Genomic DNA, 15,588 nt, shown 5'->3' on the forward strand with positions numbered 1-15,588 from the left:
GACGGGACCTATTAAGGAAAAGGGAACGGGTTGGCTCTCCCATTTATTCTCTGTGTGGCCTTAGGCAAGTCTGAACCTCAGTTTTTTCAGCTGAAAATGGGAATAAAAACGACTGACTGATGAGGGGTCAACGGTAGAACCATGGCAACAAGATAGCGGAGGGAGGGCCTAGACTCAGTCTGGAGTCTCTGCCCTGACGTCTAGGGTGATAGGCCCCCTTTCCCTCACTGGTCCTGGGAACGGCTCTGAGCCCCAGAATAGGAGCTCTTGAGCACCTGCAGCAGCCCAAGGGCTCATAAGGTATGGACTAGTGGGTGGTGGGAGATTCAGGCTCCAGGAGACAGATGGCGAAGCTGGCTGTCCTGGAATTGCGGGTAGCAAGTCTGCCGCCTCTGGAAGATCTGGTGTGCAGGCACCTGGAGCAGAGACTGGGCAGCCTGCAGGGAGCTAAGGCTCTCCCCACTGACCCCAGGCTCCAGTGGAATGGAAGGAAAGCACTTCTAAGTAATGCCGGGCAAGAGGACATCAATGAGACAAACACAATAAGTGCGGCAACTCCTTAGTCATCAACCAGCTTCCTTCACAGCCTGAAAGGCAGTGCAGGGGCTTCCCTGGTGGCGCAGTGGTTAAGAATCCACCTGCCAAAGCAGGGGACATGGGTTCAAGCCCTGGTCTGGGAAGATCCCACATGTCGCGGAGCAACTAAGCCCATGCGCCACAACTACTGAGCCTGTGCTCTGAGCCCGCGAGCCACAACTACTGAGCCCGCATGCCACAACTACTGCAGCCCGTGCACCTAGAGCCCGTGCTCTGCAACAAGAGAACCCAGCGCACTGCAACAAAGAGTAGCCCCCGCTCGCTGCAACTAGAGAAAGCCCGCAGGCAGCAACAAAGATCCGACACAGCCAAAGAAAAAAACAAAGAAAGGCAATGCAAGGGTGCTGACAAGGCAGCACATTTCTTTGTATTTTCAGCCACACGATCTCATTCGATCCTCACAGTGCTCCATGTGCCAGGAGGTAAACAGGCACACACAGGGAAGGGAGAGGGAACAGAGAGGTTAAGGGGCTCACCCAAGCTCACACAGCCAGGTGGTGGCAAACTCGGGCCTAGGACCCAGATCCTTACTTCCATCTGCATTCCCTTCTCGGCTCAGAGCCCCGCAAGGCTGTAGCTCAGGGGCCTGAGCCCTCCAACCAGGCACTTACTTGTGGTGGGTACTTAAAAGGTCCCATCCTGCCCCCAAAAGCTTTCAAGGTATAAAGACATTTCAGCAAAAGAGAAATTAGAAGGCATCAGTTTGCAAAATGTGGGAAAAGTTCAGATGAAAAAGGCCACACTACTTGCCTCCCAGAAGTAACCTTGAAAAGGAGCCCAGCAGACTCATCCCAGGTCTCCCAGATGGCCACAAGTTGCCAGCGCACCCTTTTAAAGGGAGTCGGGACTCTGCTGCTCTGTCCCCGCGTGTGATGCCCCCAGAGCCGTGTATGTACAGCATGCGGTCTGGGGCCCCAGAGGCCCCTAAGTGAGGAGGCCAGGGATGGGAGGCTGTGAGGACCAGCCCAGACCCTCCGGGGTCCCCCAGGGGAAAGTTGTACATGAGAGTTTGCCCTCATTCCTCTTTGAGTTCTTTCTGGGCAGGCAGGCCATGATAACGTGCTGAAAAGCCACCGGACGGGGAAGCAGGAGAGCAGAATTCCCATCCCAGTTTTGTGACCTGGGCAAGTGTCTTCCTGCTCTGGCCCTCCTGAGTTCACCTGCACAGGAGGGGGTCCGCTGGGAGTGATGTGTGCAACGCGCCACAGGGTTGCTTTTCTAGGGTGGGGCCTGTGGGGATTTCTAGCTGAGAAACAGACAGGAAATGTGGTTGCCAAGTGTGAGGACACTCAGGCTTCCGGAGAACCTCCCACCTCTGCCGCATCCTTGCTTCTTCCCAGTAATGAGTCCTGGGCTGCATCCTGTCACTTCCAGGAACTGCCTCCCTGCCCCTCTCCCACCCACTGCAATGCATCTACATCCAGAGACAAGTGTGGGCCTGGGACTTCCCGGGCTCAGGTTCCTGGACGTCCCTTGCTTCTGCTCTGCCCCCAAGACACACACAGCCCCCCAGGTCCGGGCAGAGGGGCCACACTTTGTCCAGCTGTGGCCTGGGGCCTGACTGCTCCTTCCCGTGAAGCCTGAGGCCCGGGGAGCCCCCTGGGAGCAGCTGGCTTTCCAGAATGTGGCACATCAGGCCTCGGCCCAGAGGTGGCTCTGTGTGGATTTGACAACGATGCCCTGGCATCAGGCTCAGTGAGTGGAACGTGGGCTGGATTTCAGGCTTAATACACCCCTCAGTCGGGTGCCCTCCTGCAGGGCTGTGCATGGACTGTCCACGGGGCCCCGCCCGGCCCTGGGCTGGAGGAAAGCCAGAAGCACCAAATCTGTGCTGCGGCCAAACCCAGAGTGAGAACCCCGGGCGAGAAGCCACGCGAAGCGCGTTTGGTTCTGTGCACACACTTGTGTGCATGTGTGGGGAGCGGGGTGCGGAGGGAGGTGTGATGTGTGTAGATGGGGGGTGCATATGTGTATAGGTATAAACTGAACTACTGAGTTCTACGGCTGATTGTGAAAGACGAGGAGGGGGTCTTCATAATGGAAACTTTTCTCATTTGGGGTTCCCCTGATATCTGAGGGTGTCTGATCCCTGCCCCCCACCCAACTTTCCTGGTCTCTGTGGAGTGCTGGGGTCAGCACTGCCCCAGGCAGAGGATGCAGGACTGGCGGCCCAGCTCTCAGCTCTTGTTTTTATCACAGGCTACTTTTGCCAGCAACTGCATTTATAGTCTAGAATCAGGAGGGCAGAGAACAAACTGGTCTGCCTAGATACACACAGGGCTATCACTTCTCCCAGAGGTGGGGTGAGACCTGGTGGTAGTCGGTATGGGGTGGGAGGCAATAGGAAGGGTGGGCAAGAAGAACAAGCCCCCAGTTTGCAGTAGAGCAGCCACTGAGGTCCAAAGATAAAGTCAGGAGAAAAGGCAGAGGGATAGGAAAAGAATGGAATGGAACGGAAGCTGAGGAAGGCAGGACTCCCTAGGAGCAGGGCTGCCACGTACAGCTGCATAGGCTGTGCACTGCACAACTGCAAGGAAGGCCATTCACGTAGATTACCCTGGGGTTGTTTAACAGGGTGACCCTGGATGGCAGATAAAGAGGAAAGAAGGGAGCTCACTGTGATCCAGACCCAGAGCTGATGTCTGTGTTTCCATTACCATCTGTGGATCTCACGAGGTCACGCGATGGGTATCATTACCCCTTGTTATGCATGGGGACATTAAGGCTCAGGGGAAAAATGTGACCTGGAGACCCACAGGTTCTAAAAGCCAATGCTCTAAACTCCCAGTCCAGTGCCCCTGGAATCCCCGAAGGCTGGAATCCTCTCTGGACCCACCTGTCAGGCTGCACTAGCCTTGTGTAGCCACCCACCCCCTGGGTGGTTCAGGTGGAGAATTTGGGCTGCTCTCCAAGCCTTCCTCGAGGAGATATAGGCTGTCTGTGTGAAACAGTAAATGCCCTTTAGGCCTAAACTCAGGATGAACTTGGAGGAAGACTTACGGCATGAGGGTAGAGACTGGTCAGGAGAGAGGGAGTATCTAGGGAAACAAATAGAAACAAGACAGAGAGCCACCCACGCTGCACCCTCCCCCCCGACCACGGGGCCCCGAACAGGGTGCCAGGGTGCTTACAAAGGGCAGGTGGGCCAGAAGGAGATGCTCCTCCCCACAGGGCCGTGGGTTCTACGCCCACCTCGCCCTTGCGCCCCCCCATGCACCTCACCCCAGGCACGTGCAGGAGGAAGTAGACAGGCACCTGAGGTCAGTTCAGGGCAGAGTCCTGGCTGCTGCGGAGCGCTCTTGCCAGTCCAAAGCCTTCCCTTCCCGGAAGCTGCCCTCTGAGTGCCGAGCTGGCTCCTGCCCAGCTCCCAGCTCCAGGACTGGGGTGGCTGTGGCTTCGTCAGCTTTTCTTCCCAGCAATACGGCATGCGGCACAGAAAGGGCTGGGGTCTGTCTGGGGCACACAGCGTGGTGTGGCAGGAGAGGCTGGGGGAGGGGAGCTGGGAGCTGTAGTTTCAAGATTTTTACAATATCCATCTAGCATTTTAGAGCTAGGAAAAAACCAGTGATGATGATGATCTATAGCACCTCATGTTTACTGGGGACTTGCTATGTGCCAGGTAGGAGGCTTTTTACCTGTATTATTTCTTCAATCCTCAAACAACCCTAGAAAATAGAGTTATGTCCCCTACTCTACAGATGAGCCAGCTGAAGGAAAGAAAGCTGCCAGGTCACCCTGCCAGGAAGCGTCAGAGGCAGGCCAGGACGCTGGTGGTCTGGCTCCTGAGTTCCATCTCCCGACCCGCATGCCGGCAGCCTCCCTCAGCGAACAACTCCCCACATCTGTCTGGAATGAGCAGTTTTCAAGGGCTTTCACATACCCAGCTCCCGACTCTCACGCCCCAGAGCACACTGCCATCCTCACGCTGTTGGCTGGAGTCCTCTGCAGGCACTTGTCTCCCCTGCAGAGCTGCAAGCTCCTGGGGCAGGGACAGCAGGAACTTCAGAAGCGAGCCAGGGTCTGGCCCATGAAGAAACCCAATGGGGTGCATAATGCAGACACTGACGTCTCCACTTCACAGATGAGAAGACCGAGGCTAGCTGTCTCCTGAGCTGCAGTGGACCCTTGCCTAGGATGACCCCACACAGCACATGCGGCAGCAGCGGCTCATCAAGAGACAGCAAGGCCCCGGGAGCCTCTCTCCTGTTATGGAAGCCAGAGAACGTACCAGAAAGGATGCAGCACAGAGCCAGAGCCAACCCTACCAGCTGCCTCACTTACCTCGGCTGATCCTCTGCTTCTCCCCGGAGAGGATGCCCGGCGTGTCGATGACGCTGATGCTCTCCAGCACGGGGTTGGGCAGCTGAGCGCACACGAACCTGCAGGCGTGGGAGGAGAGCCGTGGTGAGCCGCCGTCCTGTCCTTGCCTCTCAGGCACCCTCGCTTCAGCCCCACGCCAACCTCTCCTGCCCTGGGCAGAGGTTCTGAAGCCCGGCCGCCTTCCAGTGCAGACTCCCAGTCCCAAGCTAGACTCAGCCCCAGTAGTGGGCCCAGGATCTGTACTTCGAGGAAGCTCCCGGGGTGGTCCTAAGGCAGCTGTGGGCCTACGTTTGTGAGCCCCTGCTGTCGAGGACACCAGGATGTGCAGCCCTCGATCCCTGCCCCCAGGAGCACAGTCTGGTGGAAGAGCAGAGGCATGCATAAGGACAACCACGATATGGGTGCGATGGGAGCAGCGCCCCCAAGGGAGGTCAAGAGAAGGGCTCAGGAGATCCAAGGTGGAAGGAAGCCTTCCTGGAGGAGGCGGCACTGCAGCTGGCCTCAAAGAGTGGGGCACACCACCCAGGAACGTTTATCTGGGCTTCTAAAAGGCTGTGCAAATACCAAACATTGCTAGTAGGATAACAGTCAAGGCTTATTCAAGGAAATATTCCCAGTATCACATCCCAAAGTCTCCAAATACAAATTGGTAAACCTAAACTAGATCCTTCTGACTTCAAGCCTTCTCTCTTAAATGCCATTTTTGGTGGAAGCCAGCAAGGTGTCTGACCATCACAGGTACAGTTCACGGTCCCATACTCTCCAAGAACAGACAGGGAAGGGAGCCTCTGCTACCCAGTGAGGTGGCAGCAGAGATGCAGGTTAGCGGATGAGGCTAGGGATGCATGGGAAGGAGGGTCCGGGAAGCTCCTCAGAGGATGCAGAACCTGAACTGAGACCTCAAAAGATGGCCAGCATTTGCCAGGTGGACAGGGGTGTGGGCAGGAAGCCAGCGTACATGCGTGTGTGTGTGTAGCTATGTGAAGATACAGACGTGCACAGAGGGGAGATTGGAATTATGCTGCCACAAGCAAAATGGCTGGAGTAACCAGAAGCTGGAAGAAGCACGGAAAGGTCCTCCTCTACAGGCTTTGGAGGGAGCAGGGCCCTGCCAGCACCTTGATTTTGAACTTCTGGCATCCAAACTATCAGCAGTTTTTGGGGGGTTTTTTGCAGTACGCGGGCCTCTCACTGTTGTGGCCTCTCCCATTGGGGAGCACAGGCTCCGGACGCGCAGGCTCAGCGGCCATGGCTCATGGGCCCAGCCGCTCCGTGGCACGTGGGATCTTCCCGGACCGGGGCACGAACACGTGTCCCCTGCATCGGCAGGCGGACGCTCAACCGCTGCGCCACCAGGGAAGCCTGAGTCAGTAGTTATTTTAAAGCCACTCAGTTCGCGGTCATTTATTCTGGCAGCCCTAGGAAACTAATAGAAGCAGGTGTAAATGCAGCCCAGAAATGAGGGGCGGGGAGGGAAAAAGAGGGGGTGAGGGAGTGTGTGTGTGCGTGTGTGTGTTTGTGCGTGCAGGCACCATTCCAGGAGAGCGCTCATCACTGGGCTGGAGCCCCTAGAGATGTGGCCAAGACAGGGAGGCAGGGCCTGGATCACAAGGGCCTTGAAGGCCACATTAAGAGGCGTGGACTTTATACTGAGGGCGGGAAAAATCCATTGGAACATTTTAAGCACAAGAGTGACACAGTCTGATGTGATGGTTGTCAGCATGTCCAGTTCAGTTCAACAAATATTTACGAAGCATGTGCTGTGTTTCTGGCACTGCGCTACATAGCGGGGGCAGGAAAGTCCATGGTACAGCCCCCGCCCTACCGAAGCCCATGGTCTTCATCGTGCCTGGGGCCCAGCCACATTCCGGTCCTTAGGTTCTAAGGCACACCCCAGGATTCCTCAATACATTCCACGTTTTGCTGAAGCCACCTTGAGCGGGGCTGCTGTCACTTGGTGACCAGAAGGTCGTGTACATGGGGCTGGTGTTTGGGGCCAGGGCTGCGGTTGAGGTATCACCCAGGCTGGGTGCATGGAGTGAGAGAAGGGCAGGGGGCTGAGGATGACGCCAGGTCATAGGAGCCAGAGACCAAGGGGACCAAGGTCTGCTAGGGAGGCAGGAGGAGGGCCAAGGAGCTGAGAGGGGCTGGTGGTTGAGAGAAACCAATACCCAAGAGAGATGGGGTAAGGTGAGGACGGAAAGTGCTCACCGCTTGTCACTGAGAGGTCGCAGATGACCTTCACACGGGCAGCTGTGACGGGGTGAAGCCATGTTCCACAGGTTGGGGGACAGGAAGAAGTGAGGAGGTGAAGCCCTGAAACTTGGCTGCGACAGCAAAGCAAGGGGGTAAGGGCTAGTAGGGCCTGCTGCAGGGCTTGCAAGAGGAGATAGATAGTTCCAGGCGGGGAAGGAGCCACGGGAGGTGGGGAGCTGTCAGAAAGAGTAACTGACACAGCCGTCCCTGGGCAGATGGCCTGATGCACGGGTCGGGGGTGCAGGGGTGCAGACCTGAGGGGAAAAGAGAGGACTCAGCTCTCTGCAGGCTGCGTGGAGGGCAGGGGCGGGGTGGGCGGGATGGGACTGATGCAAACGAACTCCCTTTACGGACAGTTTAAAACAAACCAACTACAGGGAATCCATGGATACGGGCTTCCATCTTCTCTAGAATAGGAAGCAAGGTCACCTGCCGAGAGGGGGGCCTGAGGTGTCTGGAGAAGGCGTGGAACACCCACAGAGAAGGGGAGGGGAGATGTCAAGGGCCGCGAAATGGGATCACGGGGCAGCAGGCGTCCGGGGTGTAGCCTCCCTGTGTGTGTGCAGTTGCAGTGAGGCTGGTGGCACATGGAGGGCCCTCTCCCACCCCAGCCCCGCCCCAATCCTGTTATCCCTCCAATGGATGTGCCTGACAGATCCCCAGCCAACAGTTAATCTACACATCTGTCACCCAGCTGTGGCGCGCTCCTGTAGAGAAGCGTGACCCTTAGGGTGCTGTCTACGTACGCAGTGCCATCTATGTATGTCTTAGTGCTTCTGCATTAAGCCACATTCTTTCAGTCCGCTGTGTGTATGTGTTTGTGTGTATATATATATTTTCAGTTTTCTCTGCCTGGAATATCCTTTTTTTTTTTTTTTTAAGCCTTTTAGTGTGATTTCACTCATGATTGAACATCCGGTTCAAATGCCAACTTTTCCGCAAAGTCCTCTTGCCTTGGAGGAGGACATGACTATTATCCTATTTTACAGATGAGAAAAGTGAGACACAGACCAGTCAGGTAACCCGTCTAAGATCGCGGTGCTATTTGGTAGGATGTGAACCCAAGTCGGTCTGAAGCCAAAGCCCATAGTCTTTACCTTTACTCTAAATGCCTCAGTTAGAGAAAGTAGTTTAAACATTTTTAAATGCGATGCAGATGCAAAGTTGTGGTGTGGATCTACGTAACAAGCGTATCGGGGGATCAGCCTGCATTCCAGTTAAACAGAATAGTGGGAAGGCCTGGGCCAGCTTGCCAAGCAGTCTCTAGAGCTTCCTCCACTCAAACTGACCCAATGGCCCTGGTGTCTGCAGGCTGACTTGTCCCAGGGGAGGTGACTTGTCCAAGGTCACAGAGTGAGTTTAGTAGGAGGGTCAGTGCTCAAAGCCAGGGCTTCTACCTTACGTCCAGTGTTCCTGCCACCAAGTAAAAACAATATCTAGGAACAGAGAGGAACCTTCCTTTGCCTCCTGTCAGTTGGATGCAAAGCCCTTCCGTAGTTTAGGCAAAAGCTGGGAACTACACAGAGTAGCCCTCTCTGCTTTTACTGGAGGGAGGTACACATTAGAGAAATGTGATTTAACTAGTTGAACCCTTCCCCCAACTCGATCGGGAGAAATCAGCTCGGTGTTTGCAGCTCGTGCATCCCTAATCAATGGTGGTTTCATTCCCAGCAAGAAGGGGACAATCGAGAGAGATTCTAGGTCTGGAAAAGGTACAGAGTTTCCCAAGACCCTGCCCCGCCCTTTCACCTCTCATACTCCAAGAAAAGAGAGCTCCCAAGGCCTGTGTGTGTTCCCTCTGCACTCACCTGTTCAAGAAGGCATTGCCAAAGGCGTTCAGTTTCCTGAAAGGTTTCTTAGGATCCACCACCAGGGCATTCCCGGGGATAATGCCCTCCATCTCTCCCTGCATCACCGCAATGAAAGAGTCCGTGGTCGGCTCGGGCCCAATCCTCATGCCTGGGAAATCCTGTTCCAGCAGGTACCTGGCAGAAGGGAACACAGTCATGATGCAGGGATTCTATTCACAGATCAACACCGCGTGCCTACCGCAAGGCAGACGGTGTGAGTCATGGCAGAGGGGCAGATCCAGAGCAAGATTTCACAGCAGGGAGAGAGATTCGCTGACGGGGAACCCAAAGACCTTTGGGAGGAGGTGGGATTTCAGTTGAACTTAAAATAACAAATCTGTCCTTCTCGGTCCGTATCTTTTTCCCTCCATGAAGCAGTGCCGGGGTGTGGGGCAGGGGGCGCGGGGAAGAGCAAGGTTTGGGCTCAGAAATAAAGCGTGGCTGGCTTGAAACTGATTCCCACACAGAATATTGTAGACTTCACAGCTATAGGGAGTCTGTCAAAGTCCCTGCACACAGGCTTGGTTAGAATTAGAGCACCCACAGGCTCTGCTGGCCACCCACAGGCTCTGCTGGCCACCCACAGGCTCTGCTGGCCACCCACAGGCTCTGCTGGCCACCCATAGGTCCTTATCTATTTATCTGCTTAGTCAGTCATTTAATGGAGAAATAACTCGTACATAATACAAACTGTGTGACAGGAACACTGTGACAGGTGCATGTCCACCCCACCCTAGACTTTTGGTCCCACCCTCTAGCACAGGTACCAGGCTGTGGCCCCAGGGGACAGGTACCTCTCTTTGCTCCAGGCCTGGGCAGTGAGAGCCCAAGGCCACTGCCCTTCTCCACAGCTCCCTTTAGAGCACATGGTGAGCCACAGAATGAAGAGAACAGGCTGGAAAGTCAACCAGGCCCTTTGGAAGGAGCTCAGAACAGCTTTGAGCCCACAAAGCTTAAGGTTGGAATGCGGGTGAAGGAGTCCAGAACTGCCCGGGGTTGGGACTGGCCAGAGAAGAGTCCCAGGGGCCATGATGGACAAGAGCTAAGGGGTGTGTTGCCCAACAAATGCAGACCCTTGGGTGAGCCCTCACCGTGTGCCAAGACCCTCCCCCTAAACCTTGCGGGCCAGTGTTCACGCTCAGAGGGAAACGTCAAGGAGCCCTCAGGAGGAGAGATGGCAAGTCAGAGGCTGCTGGCTGGGGAGAGAGCCTGAGACCTCCAGGACCAGCGTCCTCAGCTGGCTGCCCGTGGAGCAACCGTGCAGCTCCAGCTGCCGGTGCCGGGGCCCAGCCCAGAGGTTGTGACCCGCCGGCTCAGGGCAGGGTCCTGGCGACCGGTCCTTTTCAGGAACTCCCCAGTTGATTCTGATGTGCAGCTGGGGTTGACAACCTGCTCTAGACCCTGTCATTATCCTGATGACACCACTGACACTCAATAGCATGTCCATGCCTTACAGCGCACTCATCACTTTGAGAACGTATCTCTTTCTGGCTTCACCGCACCCCTATAGGTAGGTACAGTCGGGCTCTGTGTATCCGCGGGTTCCACATCTGAGGATACAACCAACCGCGGAGGACCCGTGGTTGAATCCCAGAATGTGGAACCCGCGGATCCGGAGGGCCGGCCGTACTGTGCCATTTTACATAGGGGCTTGAGCATCTGCGTGGGAGGTGGGGTCCTCGAACCAAGGTCTGCGGAAACTACCAAGGGACGGCTGTACTGAGGAAACCCAGGCTTTGAAGGGTTCCCTCAGTACAGCCGTCCTATTCGCCCACTGTTAACTCTTGAACGTGACGGAGCTGGAATCCAAACCCTATCAATCTAACACTAAACCCTTTGCTCTTCAACTGTCTTCTACCCCGAGGAAACGCTCTCTGCCCACCCTGTGCCACCCCAAGGTGGGTCTGCTCTGCCCAGCGAGTGGCAGCCGGGGGCACTGGCTGGGGTTTCTTCCGGCTCATCGACATCCCTGTGTGTCCTGAGCTGTTAGTTTACTCCGTGCTTGCAGGGCAGTTCAAGTCAGGTTGCCACGGGCTCCCTCCCCGAGGAGCTGGCAGGGGAGCTGCTGCGGAGGGGCCGCTGCCCAGGGCCACCCCGCCTGCACCGGGGGGTTTAGGTTGCCTTGGGAAGCCTCCCATCTCCCTGCAGGATCCCAGCCCCACATTCTGGGTGTGAAGACAGGATTTCCTCCCATCAGAGGACCATTCTGAAAGCTGGATTGGGGTGAGGATAGATCACCACAGCTGCACTTGGACGACGCTTCAGGTTTTCTCAGACGCTTCTGCTTCAGGGTTTCGGGCGAGAGACAGGGAACCTCAGGGCCTGGGGCCAGCAGACCTGGTTTCTCTAACCTTCAGAAGGTTCTCGACCTCTGCAAACCTCAGCACTTTCCTCTGTAACATGGGAGACCATTGCTGTGATTTATTAAGCATCTGTGATGTGCCAGGTACTGTTCTAGACTTTCCATGAATTGTCTCGTTTCATGACACGTTGCTGCTGATGTGAGCACGGTGACCCTTATGGTCAAATGGGCCTCATGGGTAAACCCACCTCATCGGGTGTTCTGAGAGTTAATAAGTTACAGACCTTAAGCACATAAACCAGTACCTAGAACCTAGATCATCATCCCATTTTACAGAAGAGAAGATAAAGGTTAAACTATTTGCTGCAGGTTACGCAGTCAGTAAATAGCAGAGCTAGGATTTGAATCTAACACTCACGCTCCTAACCACTGCATTCGCTGTCTCCCTTCCTGCCTGAGGTATCTCCTCGACCAGGAAATGCAAATGGGCTGAGCACCCCCTTGGGACTAGAAGGAGCAGTGGGACAAGAAGGCCACAGGAGAATCTGGTTTGGCAGGAGGCCGGCCGGGGCCAGGCCTTGCGGGAAAGGTTAGGCTTCAGGGCCCACAAACCCAGGAACTGCTCATCTCCATAAACAGCTGCCCCTGGGGTTCACACTTCGGCCTCAGTGGGTGGGACGTGGCAGCAAAGCTATTGCTATCAGGTGGCCCAAGCAGGCGCCAGGCCCACTGGATCTAAAAGGATATTCTTGGGACTTGAAGCAGTTTCATGAGAATCAACACCGTGATCTGGAAACCCCATCCACGCTTGCCCATGTGCAGGGAGCACCTGTCCCAGTGGGTGCTTGGGTGAGAAGCCCCAGGCAGGGGGTGTGGCACGGGCGAATTCTGAGGCAGAAGGAGGGTGGTGGATATCATCAAAGGCTTCAGGGACAGCTGAAATAGACAGGGGTGGAAGCAAACAGTCTGAGGCACCCTTGAAAATGCCCAGCCTGAACAGGGCCAAGCAGCAGTGGGGAAGTACCTTCCTGACCCAGGCGTCTCAGATTTCATCCCTGAGATGCACTGTGCTGGCAGGCAAAGGGTGATGCACCCCAGCATAGCGGGGGCCACTTCCCAGGATGTTCTGCAGCTGCAGCCTCAGGCGGCCCAGCCAGGGCCTGGTGGCTGGAACTGCTGTCCTGCCTCCTCGGCTAAACCCACATGACCCCAGGTTTGCCGACCACACATGAGTCTGGAGAAATACAGAGTTCAGTGAAGCCAAGAGCAAGGCCAGGGATGCAGTCAGGCCAAGCAGAGAACCCAGGGCTGGGTAAACTCTCAGGGACATTTGGGTACGGCTTGCAGCCCCAAGTGCCCCCTTAACAAAGCCACCACTGTGTCCAGAAAGGAAAACCTATTGAGGAATATCATGGCTGCTTCTCTATGGGGAGCGATACAGATGGCCTCTGTTGCCAGGCAAAAACATTCCCAAGGCAGTGTAAAAAAAGACAAGTTAATTCAAGCCTGGGGGAGAGCAGCTGAGATGGGGAAGCAAGAGCATAAGGAGGGGCTGATAGGCTGAGCACCTGCTGTGAGGCAGGTGCTGCTCTGCGACCTTTCCCTGAATTATCCCACTTATTCGGTCCTAGAAGCGCTGTGGGATGGCTGAATTGTTTCAGTTTCGCAGGTGAGCAAGTTGAGTTGGAGGCTGCCCGAGTTCAGGGCCAAATGCAAACATTTAGAGGCCCAAAGAGCTGAAAAGTTTTGGGTCCCCCTTCCTTGCTATCCCATGTAAAATACATACTAAACCATAAAATGGGCATAGGGAAGTCCTACGCAATTCAGATTTTACCCATGAGGCCTACTTTTGTCCGTATTTTTCTTAAGCAAACTCTTTCCTCACATTTCCGTCATCTTTTGGTGTCCTGCTTGGCTGGCAATCTAAGCATGTGGCTTGCATTACTGGTGACCTAAGCACCCAGGGTAAGGCGTGGAGCCAAGAATCTTAACCCAGTCTCCAGGGTACCCATCTCTGCAATAGCAGGACCAAACCTCCCCTCTGCTGGGGCAGCATCCAGGGCGAGGAACAGAGGGCCGGGGCCACAGGAAGTACCACCAGAGGCCTGGGCTGGCTGGACCCTCTGCCTCGGCTCAGTTAGGGAATGCGCCTTGGTGGGCGTCTGCTTCATCACAGATATGGCCTTGGACAAGTCCCTCAAGAGCCCACTGCCTCAGTTTCCCCAGTTTATAGAGCGGGGCTAATCCTGGGTTTCTAACTAGCTCAGAGGGTTAGAGTGAAGGTTTTGAGATGACATACATGAGTTTGGGAAAAGCAAAGGCTACACCAGACATGCGCCCACATTGGCAGAGACAATAATTAGAGAAAACAAACGTCTCATCACTGCCTGTAAGAACTCAGCGCATTTCTACCTGGACTGCAAATCCAGGGCCCTCGCCGCCTCTGTGAAAATCCACATAGCTCTTAATTTGCATATCTTCAGGTAGACGCAGAAGGCATGTATCACTTTCTGCCTGTGTTACAGGTACTCGTGTTATATATCTGTATCTTGGTTTGTTTTGTTTCTGGTTTTGTTTTTGGCCGCACCATGTGGCGTGTGGGATCTTAGTTCCCTGATCAGCGATCGAACCCATGCCCGCTGCAGTGGAAGCGAGGGGTCCTAACCGCTGGACCACCAGGGAATTCCCATATATATCTGTATCTTTGATCTCTCTAAGCCTTGTGTACTTGAGCTTTAAAATGGGGTCAAGACAATAATGCTTGTCCTGTCAGCCTCTCGGGGTTCCGGGGATACCGTAAGTCACTCCATGGACACAAAGTGAGGTAGGAGATGGGGGACTCAACGGCTGAGTTGAGGTCGGAGTCAGCTCTGTGCTCCACGGAGCAGTCGCCGCTGCCCCTGGGGCGCAGCAGCCTCCACCAGGGATCAAAGTGACCCCAGCACAAAGGAGACCAGTGGCGAGACTGTCAAGCCTCCCACTAGCCTTGCCTTGTCTGCCCACCCCTGCGACAGGCTGGCCTGAGTGACCCTATGAGTTGTCACTATTCGTATGTTAGAGACAAGGACACTGAGGTCCAGAAAGGTTAGACCTTCCAAACATGGTCTCTTGGCTGGGAACTGGTGGAGCCTGGGTTCTGCCGAGCCACCCGTGTTCTTTCCGTGGCTGCGTTCTGCTGTCAGTGGGAGTGGGATGGAGCCCTTCCCCAGAGGTCCTTCTCCCAATGGCCTCCACACCTGACTCTCAAGGCAGATCTTAAGCCGGACCTCAGGCAGGTGGACCCAGTGCCTCTGCCCTAGGCCCTCTGCTCCCTTGAGTAACACTCAAGCCTTGTAAGAGGCAGGTGGATTTCCAGCTAGTCCCACTCAAGGACCAGCAGATCAGAGCCCTGGCAGGAAAAGGACATCCATGGACCTCGCAGTGGGGACAGGAGTGAGGACTTGCAGGGGCTGTGGCTGGCAGGATGGGCCTGGCAGAGGTCAGTGGGCCTACCTGGAATGGAAGGATGGCCCCTCCTCCAGCCCTTCAGCTTGCCAGAGAATCATCTTTCCTGGGTGGTGATGCTGCCGTGAGGCCTGGGCATTAGAGATGCCAGGGAGATGATGGGGGAGGGCACCACCACAGGCAAATGCTGCGCCACCTCGGGGGGAGGATGCAGAGCGCCCCCTCCCCCCTCGGGGGGAGGTCGAAAGGGCTGGCTGAGCAGCCCCCCGACTGGCCCACCCCACCATGTGCTCATTCATGGTTTAGAGTCCGGGTCACGCTATAGAAGAGCCACAGGTGACCCTCAAGATCAGCTCAGATCTCCCTGTGGACAGCCAGGCAGCTTAGCTCCAGCAGCCCCGGGCCCCACACCCAGTGCCGCCGCAGCCCAGCGAGGCCTCCCTGCGGCCCCTGAGACGCTGGGGACACTGGGCCTTCCAGTCCCTGGGGCAGCCAGTTATTCACCTCCATGACCAGGGGGCCAAACGGTGAGAGAGAGGAGGGACCTGAGGCTTCAGGCCAGAAGGAGGAAGAGTGAAGGGAGAAAAACAGCAGAGGAGGGAGGGAAGGCTGTCAGGCCAGAAGGACACAGAGCTACTGTACTTGGAAGAGGCAGCCTGTGTTGAAGGAAGCATCCACCAGCCAATTTATTGTTTATTACCCTGGGTTGCCGGGCCTTAGGCCAGGGAAGTTATTTCAGGCAGAGGTCATAGCACATTAATTAGTTGTTAGAAGAATGTCCTTTTCTGTATGTTCTTCCTGAGACAAGAAGTAGACCCT

At 55.5% G+C, this 15,588-nt stretch overlaps 1 protein-coding gene across 1 annotated transcript in view; it reads right to left on the minus strand.

The window, feature by feature from the left end:
* Nucleotides 1-15,588, minus strand: part of EHD3 (EH domain containing 3) — a 29,762-nt gene that overhangs the window by 10,056 nt on the left and 4,118 nt on the right. Inside the window, exons 2-3 of the mRNA XM_079940977.1 lie at nt 8,982-9,158; nt 4,879-4,976 (exon numbers count right to left, since the gene is read on the minus strand). Coding sequence (XP_079797103.1) covers nt 4,879-4,976; nt 8,982-9,158 — 275 coding nt within the window. The remainder of the gene's footprint in view (nt 1-4,878; nt 4,977-8,981; nt 9,159-15,588) is intronic.

Source organism: Stenella coeruleoalba (assembly GCF_951394435.1).
Source record: "Stenella coeruleoalba genome assembly, chromosome: 13".
Lineage (NCBI taxonomy): Eukaryota > Metazoa > Chordata > Mammalia > Artiodactyla > Delphinidae > Stenella > Stenella coeruleoalba.